A 10125-nucleotide genomic window follows, 5' to 3' on the forward strand; every position below is an offset into this window, starting at 1 on the left:
GTGCCTTGCAATGAGGGTTATAATGCAAAGGGGCATCTGGGAGTTGCGTTCATATTTATTTCATGCATCCGGCATGAAGTGGGCATACGCTGCGGTTGCGTTGTATCGCGTCTCGCTGCATGTGACCAAATTAAAGGCGCCCGACCTTTGTCCGATCTCAAGCAGCTAAGCAGGTTTTGAGCCTGGTTCGTGCTCGGATGGGTGACCACAGGGGGTTGAAGCATTGGGGTTGTGGCCAGGAGATGGTAGTGCTGAGTGTGTCACCCACCACTCGTACGCACGGTGGGGTTTCTCCAGGCATTCGGATTTCCTTTCTACAAAGAAGCCAAACAATCATGAACGTAATTGGCCAAACTTCCGAATGTTAATAGTGATGCTCTTCTGAGAGCCTTGATACTCGGTGAGGCTTTCCTGGTTCAATTGCGTTATTATTGTCTATGTGCTGCGGTCCTTATTGTCTTAAAATACTTCTCACGTATGCACTATTACATGTTAACACTTATAATTGTATGCACAGTGTTATGTAACAATTTCCTTATGCAACTATTGAAGCAAAACGTAGCGGAAAGATGCAGTGAGGCTTGTAACGGATACATAAATTGCATCGTTATTCTGAATATTATTCAGTCAGTTAAAATGTTTCCTTGCTAAAACGTGAGCATGGAGCAGTGCTCATCCTCAGTGTCGGCCTCAATCCAGTTGTGGAAATTCCAAATGTGTTTGACAAGTTTTTATCTTAATAATGACTAACATCGAGTTATTAGTAATTTGGCCAGCATTAGTATGATTGACATGGCATTTGCGTGCCCGCATGTAACTACATGCATTGCGAATTAGTAACGGTAATAATGATGTTACGGCTCTGCGAGATGAAGGACTCCTCCTCACAGTCATGCCTTGTTATGCAATCGCAAGTGTGATGAGAGCCACTTGGACGTGAGAGATGGGCAGGTGAACCTTTGCTTGCCAAATCGCGATCGATGCTCGACCATCGCATATCTGCGGGGAGCGGAGGGTAAGCGTAGCGCTGTGGTAGGTGCTGTCTGTGTAATTTATATATATATTTTTTAAAACGTAATTGCAGACATTGCAATGATGGTGAGACTGAAAAGACTTATCATCGAAGCAATGGAAACATTGCCGGGTCCTTATTGGGCTCAGCCTTAAGAGCTGGCAAATACAGTCAGAGCCTCCTTTCCTGTCCCAAATCCTATTATTGTAATTTCTCTTCTTGAAAGCCACGTAGAATGGAAATAATAAATAATAAAATAATATTATTTCCATTCTACGTGGCTTTACCGAAAGAACCAAGAAGATGAATCCCTGCAGTCACGAAAGCTTTAAATCGAAATTGTAATTTCTATTTAAACTTATTTTTGTCATCGTGAAAATTCACTGAAGTAGTCATTTTTTTATATCATCTACACTTATATTTATCAGCATAGAATTCATAGAGAGTATAGTAATTACTTGAAAAAAATATTTACAGCTATTTGTGAATTTACTGCGGGATGAAGACCTCACCACGCTGTGTAGGTGGTGTTGGTTTGTTTGACCATACTTCACCAGGCGGCGCAGTGCGGGGTGGTAAAGTGGGGGGCAACACTAGTTCACATTATCGCTCGCCGCTGATATATGGCTGTGAATTGAACACAGGTCGCCGGGTTCATAGTGCACATGCTTGTTTGGGGAGGCCTTCCATCATGCTTATGATGACGATGATATGCACTTACGTTCGCGTTACAAAATCCGCACACGCAAATGCAGAGAACGTGTACAGTGGATGAGAATCTCAGAGGTAGCTTTGTAACAACCGCTTCTGCGGGACATTAATTTAGTAAACAATGGTTCCACAGCTCTCCGATCGACACTTTGTCCCACGACAAGATACACGGTAGCACGGTTGGAACAAAAATTGTGAATCGTTGTTTTCACAGTCCGCAGACACCGCCACAAACGAATCCTCCCCTTCGCCTGGAGTTTCAAGAAAGCGACTGCGGCAATGAGTCTCCGAGATTCTAGCGTCGCGTCGAGCTCCCTCCGGCGAACGATGAAATCCCACAAACGGCTCCACGCGTCCAGGGGAGCGAGGAGAAGGCCTTCTCTCCTCTCGTCGAGAGGCTGCTCGGCGAGGGTGACCCCTGACCCTGCACCGCCTTCTGCCAGCTCGCCAGTGTGCCCGCTGGCACGCGTCGACAAGTACGTGCTGCTGGAGGCCCCTTCGGAGGACAGGATGCTCCGGGCAGTGGACACGCACACGGGCGAGGAGTTGGTGTGCAAGGTGAGGCGAGACGCCCCCTCCTCAGCACTGATACAAGTGAATGCGTATGCGCTTTTGTGGTGGTGATGCTGTGAAGCTCTCCGATCGGTTTTCACATAGAATAGTAACCGTGCGTTGTTTGGCACGATATCCGTTTCGCTCAACGTGCTGGGAGTTGCTTCAGCAAACGAAAGTTCCTGAACTGCAAATTGTAGTTCTTCAAGAAGCTCCCTACTTCAAGAAAACAAACATAAGCCCAGCCTAGACGGCCGGAGGACACGACTGGGGAATCTTTTCTCTACCGAGGGCCGAATAGGTCTTTCAAATATCTTTGGGAGGCAACCGCATAAACATATACACACACTTTAGTCACTTCTGTCACTAAAGTTAGAAACACAGTGTCGCCAGGTCGTAAACGCTCCACTCCAGAACCCGATTTATGCGGCTAAGATGCTTGCAGTGACGGGTAAATATCGTTTGCGGGTTGTGTCGAAGTGTCTGCAGACCGTGTGAAATGAAAGTCACGGACAGTAGGCTCCCCCACCCCTGCCGTCGGATCATATTTAGTGCCCATTTTCAAGTGATCCCCTGGCAATAGCGCTCTCAATTGTTATTTGTCACATAATCCGTGTGTGTAAGCATTACTCATTATTTGTTGTCATTTAACCCGTGTGCGTGAGTGTCACGCCTCCCTCTTGGGCTTCATGATAGATCCGTAACCTTGGGTATACACCATAAAATCGTGCATTTTAAGTGCCAAACGCAGCTTTGTGCTCTGTGCAATCACCATGACAACCCAGTCCTTATAGGCCACGGTGCACTGGGGAAATTCTAAGCTAAGTTTAGGGATATCTGACCCGGAAATTATTACTTCCAACATATTTAATTTAAGCAACTACTGCAATGAGTGACAAAGTTGTAAGAAGCTCGTTGAAGAGTGTGTTTGACAAACAACGATTGTTTGAGAGAGAGTAACAAAAAACCTAGTGGAGTCATGTGACCTATTTGGAATCTCACTGGAAGCTGCTATCCCAGTTGTCCACTAGGGGTTGCAGTGTTCACATTGATCCAGATTTTGGTACCGAAGATTTTTTCTCAAAAGAAAATGGTGCCACAGCTATTGCCGGTGACAAATGCAGGTAGCTATTGCCCTACAGTTTGCCATTAAATTGCCCCCAACGTAATGTGACCTTAGTGCTTGGCCTGCACGTGCAGACAAGGGGATAATGCTCGAAATGTCCATAGATAGTACTGAGTGCTCATTGGGCCAAACCAATGCACGAGAACCATTACCACAGTGACACAAAGCACATGATCAATTTACAAGCACATTATTCCAGCATAAATGCGAGCCGGAATTGTAGCGCAAACACACACTGGCTATATAGGGAATTCTAAGATAGCAAGCTTCTTTTTTACAAATTAACACAAGGAAATGTAGTCCATTAGTGAACTTTATTTTACCCAGGTGAGAACAATCTATGCAAAGATGGTGCGAATGGATGTTGTAATCTTTATCATGGCGTGTTGAGCCAACATGGCTGTTGCACAACTGTTTAAGGGCTCCGAGTAGGACATATACATTTGTGGATGTTTCCAAGTAGTCACGTGAAAATGATCACGGTTTACTACGGTTTCATTGTATCGTTACATTTTTTGGCAAGACTTAAGCAAATAACCAAAAGAATGTTTACAACAGGGGATGGATAATATATCGGGTTGTGATTGTCAGTTCGGCATTCCCAGAAAATAGGGTCAATAGGTCATTCAGAGCTGATAATAAACTGACCGAGCCAGTCCTGCCGAAATCCTCTGTTTGAAACGTGGCCTCTAACCTGAATTGAAAAAAACAGTTATAATAAGTGTACCCATCTATGTCCATGGAGTTTGTTCATCTCAGTTTGGTCAACATTGTTCATTGCACCAGGAAGAAGTGCCGAAATACGGGTGTGCATTTAGATCGGTAAAGCCCAACTATGAGGTCCTTTCTCAGCAGAACAATAAATCAATGAGCCGTATTTGTAACGTGCAGCGAGCCCATTAATATGGAATTGTCTTTCTCAAAGGAGACCCGTGGTACAAGATATGAGCACAGAACAAACATCGGACACACGAAAAAAAAATCGATGCAGAAAACACATTCAGAGCAGAATAAGTGACAAGTACTCCCAGCAAAAAAATATATATCAGCAAAAGTAGCAAACGGTAATCAAAACTGACTCAATTCACAAGTCGCAATGTATACAGGGATCCACAGAGGAATCTAAAATGTTTTACGAATTATTCTGCGATGCGTGAGAACAATACACATTTCTTCACGAGCGAGGCTAAGTACCAGTCCACAGCGAAACACAACCCAGAGCATGTGGGCAGATATATTAATGACACCTAAGTGACATTTCGTTTTTGTTGCATATGCCCCTTGGCTGCCATCAGGTGCTGGAGCTGCAGACTTGGCAGGCTGTGCTGGCACCCTACTTCCACCTGCCGGTGCATGCATGCGTAGCGTGCCCGTCCGCGATCGTGCTGGGAGAGACGCGCGCGTACGCACTGTTCGAGAGAGCCGCGGGAGGCGACTCACGTGCCTACGTGCGCTCCCGAGGTCGGCTCAGCGAAGAGGAGTCGGCCCGGCTCTTCCGACAGATGGCCGAGGCGGTGGCCCACTGCCACAGCAACGGTCTGGTCCTGGGAGGCCTCAGCCTGCGGCGCTTTGTGTTCGCAGATGCGGAGAGGTAACGTACTTTGTATTGTTTATCGCGTTGTAAACGTTGCCTTTGTTTAAGCGGGGCTTCATTTTATCGTTGAGTATTTTCAAGAGAGCTGGTGCATAGATATTTTCCCGTTCACCAGCTCGGAGAGATCCAGATAAAATCAAGAATTGGGTCATTTCAGCAGTGGAATGATTAAAGGGCTGCACATCCACATGTACATTTTATCTCATATCAGCCTGACAAATTATATCAATTAAGCTTTCATCAGCAGGATGTACCATTATTAAAGACAACCATAATTCATCAGAACAGTTTGCAATTTACTTTTGATAGTATTTATTATATCATCAATCCACATATGGCTGCACAATCAACTTAATAATTTCACTTAAAAAAATCCACTTTCATCTAGTACCTACTCAACGAAAGCCTCTTGACGATAATATTTTGTCGGTTACCAAGTCACCCTCTTTGAATGAAGGTCACCCCCTGAATTCAACGTATGATTCAGGCAGTAGCTCATGCTCAACACAGAATGTACCCGTCAGTCGTGACTCAACATAATTATGGAATAATTTCTCTTTCCACCAGGACCCACGTAATGCTGGTCAGTCTGGAAGATGCTCACTCGGCTCCAAGTGACAACCGCTTTGCGAGCGACCTGCACACAGAGAAACGCGGCTCTGACTTTTGCACGAGCGCGGGGGGTCTTCCACAGGACGTCGGTCGCTTGGACCGGGCGGTGGACGTGTGGGGCCTCGGTGTGTCTCTGTATGCCATGCTGCTGGGACGCTACCCCTTCCAGGAAGGCGACGGGATGTGCTGGGGCCAGAATGGCGTGTCCGGGGAGAGCCTGTCGCCAGAGGCTTGCTGCCTCCTGCGAGCCCTGCTGTGCTACGATCCGGCTCAGCGGCTGACGGCGCCGGAAATCCTCGAGCACCCGTGGTTCCGGACAGATTTCACTCGCGTCGAGTCAGCCGTTGCCGAAGGAGGCCTGTTCGGAGCGGTTGGCGGCGGAGGGCCCAAGGGATCAGCGTGCGATCAGACGGTGCCGGAAATTACTCTCGTCAGGGACTGCTACGACTTATAACCAGCATCACGGCTGGCTGTTTGAAGTGAACGTTGCGCGCTTCTGTTGAATGTTTTTGAATGTTGTAAAGACGGTTAGATTCCGATGCGAAAAATATGCGTTTTTCAAATTCATGTCGTGGTTTTCCCGGGGGAAGTTCCATTGTGGTTGTTAGCTCTTTGTCAAGGGTGATCTCCCAGAGGAGAGGGGCTACAAGGAGAGCAAAACAGAACATGTCAGCGGTTTAGCAGACCAGAATTGTAACGTGAAAAATGTCACGTAAGCAATTGAAACGGTGCAAACACATTTTCTACGGCAAAATGACCAAGTACATTTTTTTTTACGTGCATTATTCAAATAAAGTATACGCATCCTATACTACATGCCACTGAACATGGACTCATCTGTTAATGGATTCACCCAAATGTGGAATCATTTACAGGTTTATGACCAACGTCGTGAGCTTATTAAAACACCAACATGATCCAACGAGAGCACCGTTCATGGTAATGGCTGTGCCGGGTGGTGGAGGAATACGACACATTTATACTTGCGCGATCTCACCCAAACACCTTCATTATGTTCATGGTGAATGTTTATTATTCGTAAGAGAATAATGAAAAGCCATTTGTCAAGTCACTGCTGGATGAAGGCTTCCTCATACAGGGTCGGCCGTGGGGGTTGTTTGACCCTACTTCACCACGCTGGTTGAGGTGGGGTGGTGAAGAAGGGGCGGTGCCCAGGACTGGTTCAGCTCGAACTCGGTGCTCATGTTTGCCGCCATGTCTGGGAATCGAACTCGGGCAGTAGGCTTGGCATTATACCACAGCTCTAACACTCAACGGACATTAGTACTGGTAGGAACCACCTGGTTCCAAAAGCCCACAGGGGATTATTGTGTCTGTCCGTCCGTCGTGCAACCAAAATGGGAGGGGTGGGGCTGGGTGGAGAGGGGAGGGTGGGGAGGGGCTGGGTGGGGGGTGGGAGGGGTGGATCTGGGTGAGGAGGGGCTGGTCACCCCGTGGTGCCCTTATAAAACTCAACGTTTAACCTACTCACGCCGGCTTGTGCCCGCCCTCACAGTCGGCCATATTTCCAGAATACACCACGCCGCCGTTGACCCTGGCCATTGACCGAGCAACCCAACATTCCTACCAGCTCCCTCCGCAGGAATGTGTTATTTTTTTGCGCCATTATTTTGGAAGCATCGTTTTTTTACATTTCACATTTTTTTTTATTTTTATGAGCAAGTACTCTTCACACGAAACAACTGCGTTTACAAATTCGAATTGGTCTGTGTTGGTCTGAACTCACCCAGTCAGGACGAATTGTATATGTTTTATGTTTTCTTCAGGAGGAGAGCCACACCATACAAACACGAACACTTATCCACACACGTTTGATGATTTTCAAACAACTTCTGCTAGAGGCAGCAACTAATTTATCATGAGCAACTGTGGCACCGTAGTATGGGAATGACGTAGAGTAACAGATCCATCGGTCTAATGAAAACAGAGTTTGCTGAAGAGTTATATTCATAAAAAATGTTCAGTCTACATTGTACACATCCTTGGGCCATCATGTGACCTTTATTCGTGATCTTATTGGAAGCTGTCATCCCGGTTACCCAATAGGGGGGCAGCGATCGCATTTGTCCAGATTTGAGCAATTAAAATAATTGGATGAATACTGATATTCTGGCAAATTGCCCGATGATGCTGGATACCAGCGAAACGGCGTACTTAAAAATGTTGTGGATTCACTCTTCAACACACCGGTGGGCTAAAGTAGTGAACTATTTGTCTTTTGTGAACCTGACAAATTTTTTTACTGATTGGCCGTGTCGGGTGGTGGAGCGATGCGACACATTTATAAATAACGCGATCTAACCCAAAACCCTTTATTATGACTGATATTAACTTTTTAAGGAAACTGTAAATAAATTTACATTATATAAAAAAAACGTTGTGATAACTATTGCCAGTGATGATTACCTTAACATTTCCCTGAGTTCTTGTGGTCTTAAGATATATAAATATGCTGAAACTGTTCGAACCCAATAGATGGCGTTTCAGAATGTTCCCCAGTGTAAATGCTCATACTGGTATCTGTTTTCAGGCCCACCCAGATGGACGGAAGGGGTGGGGACAAAAGGGGCAGCTTTGTCCTGGGCATCACACAAAAGAGGACCCCCAGAATAGACTTTTTTTTGTGTCGCTAGCGAAGAAGGGGCCCCACATGGCATTCTGCCCTGGGGCTCCAGGAACCTCCGGGTGGCCCTATAACTTATCTGCACAGTGGGGTGAATTTCGTGGAAAAGCAGTCGCAGGCTGCTCTGTTTTTGTTGTAGACTTCGGTGTGTTTGGTTTGTGGCCAGTACCGTCCATGCATTAGCATGCGTTGGGGAGGCTATTGATCATTTTAACAGCATCGTATTTGTTTCAATTCCTTCACACACATGTCATGTGCCAGCTGGGTTGTCTTAGAAAGCACACTCGTCACGCAAATTATTAGGTCTGTAACGTGAGTCGATTTGCCAAGTAATATCGATTAAGCTCAAAATACCATTTTGTTTGTTTTTGATTGCTACATGTTGCATAACAGTGACCAAATGACACGGAATGCACCTCATCTTGCTAGATCTCGCCGAATAAGCGGCCATGAGGCTGGATAACAATGGCAGAATCATTATTTGTTTTTTGGTAGGGCAACCTTCGCACCGGGGTGTGTCGAAGCGCTTTACACGCGACATGTCACCCACGTCACAATCTCAACACATGTGTAAGGGCACCCTCATTGGCAACCGACTTTGTGCGACGCAAGGTGACTCCTCAGCACTTGGCCTGCGAGCAATTCGTCTGCCATGTGTGATCACAATTGAGTAATTGAAGATACGTTTTCGAATTTGGCTAAATTTGGACCGCGACGCCGGGACACACAAGTGGCATACTGGTTTTGAATGACATCACGTGATGAATTAACGTCCACAGTGAATCTGATGGTGCATATTTCACGGTTAACCCTTTCCCGTTCCGATTGCGTACGTGCACATACGTGTACGTCGACGTACGTGTACATAATGAAAACTAAAAAAAATAACTTTACCGGTACAAAGGCTCCCACAAGGCCATGCGGGAGGGCGTGTGGCACAGTTGGCGCCAGCTATCATAGAGTGCGGTGGTCGTGTCGCTACAGCTCTCTGCGGTGAGTACAATGTCTTTATAAGCAACGGCGCTGTGCCTCTCTCAATAAAATTAACGCATCAACCGGATTGTAAACACGACCCTCTATAACAAGCGGCGAACACGCTACCGCCGGGCCACATCACCCGGTTGTCAGAGGGCTTGCGAGGAGACGTCATCGGCAGCAGAGGGCAGTGCAGCAAGGTTTCGGTACTGTACAGGTAACCCTCGATTTACGAACGTTTTGGTTCACGAAATTTGGCGTTAACGCAATTGACATATTATGGTCACTTTTCGATCAACGACATCGATTTTCCACGTCAATGAAATTTCACACCGCACGCGACATCAGATCAAACAACATACGCCCGATCTTGATTTGAAGTTTACGTGACTGCAGGAATCCATACTCTTTGGTTCTTTCGGTAAAGTCACGTAGGTAGAAAAATAAAATAAATCGCCCGGGAACATGTGGCAACCCTTCGCGACAGGGTGACGGTGTATCCCTGCAGTGCAGCAGTGGCACCACAACGTCACCTTTCCAGTCATCCCAACATGCACATCATTGAGGCCGTCCATAAATGACGTCACGCACCTAGGAGGGGGGGGGGGGTTGAGAAATGTGACGTCACATCAAAAAATTAAATGGACTTTTTAATAAATGTTTTCTCCTACAACATCAGAGTGCAGCGCCACATTAAATACGCACTACAATGACAATAGTTTAAAGCGATTTCAAGGATGTTTTATATTTCTTGGGGGGGGGGGGGGGGAGAGTTTTGTGACGTCATATTTGAGGGGGGGTCTGACTTTTGGTGACGCCCTGTGACGAAGGAGGGAGGGGGGGTCAAAAATCGTCCAAAATCGCGTGACGTCATTTATGGACGACCCCTTTCGGTGAGT

General features: G+C 46.5%; 1 protein-coding gene across 1 annotated transcript; it reads left to right on the forward strand.

Moving 5' to 3' along the window:
* The first annotated feature begins 1941 nt into the window (after positions 1 to 1941).
* Positions 1942 to 6420, forward strand: LOC144719206 (tribbles homolog 2-like). Its single transcript, XM_078595098.1, has 3 exons — positions 1942 to 2281; positions 4697 to 4992; positions 5563 to 6420. Exons 1-3 carry the CDS (start codon positions 2003 to 2005, stop codon positions 6059 to 6061), a joined length of 1074 nt encoding a protein of 357 aa, XP_078451224.1. The 5' UTR covers positions 1942 to 2002; the 3' UTR covers positions 6062 to 6420.
* Positions 6421 to 10125: the final 3705 nt, after the last annotated feature.

This window comes from Lampetra planeri, chromosome 5 (genome assembly GCF_965212315.1).
Source record: "Lampetra planeri chromosome 5, kcLamPlan1.2.h2, whole genome shotgun sequence".
Taxonomy (NCBI): Eukaryota; Metazoa; Chordata; class Hyperoartia; order Petromyzontiformes; family Petromyzontidae; genus Lampetra; species Lampetra planeri.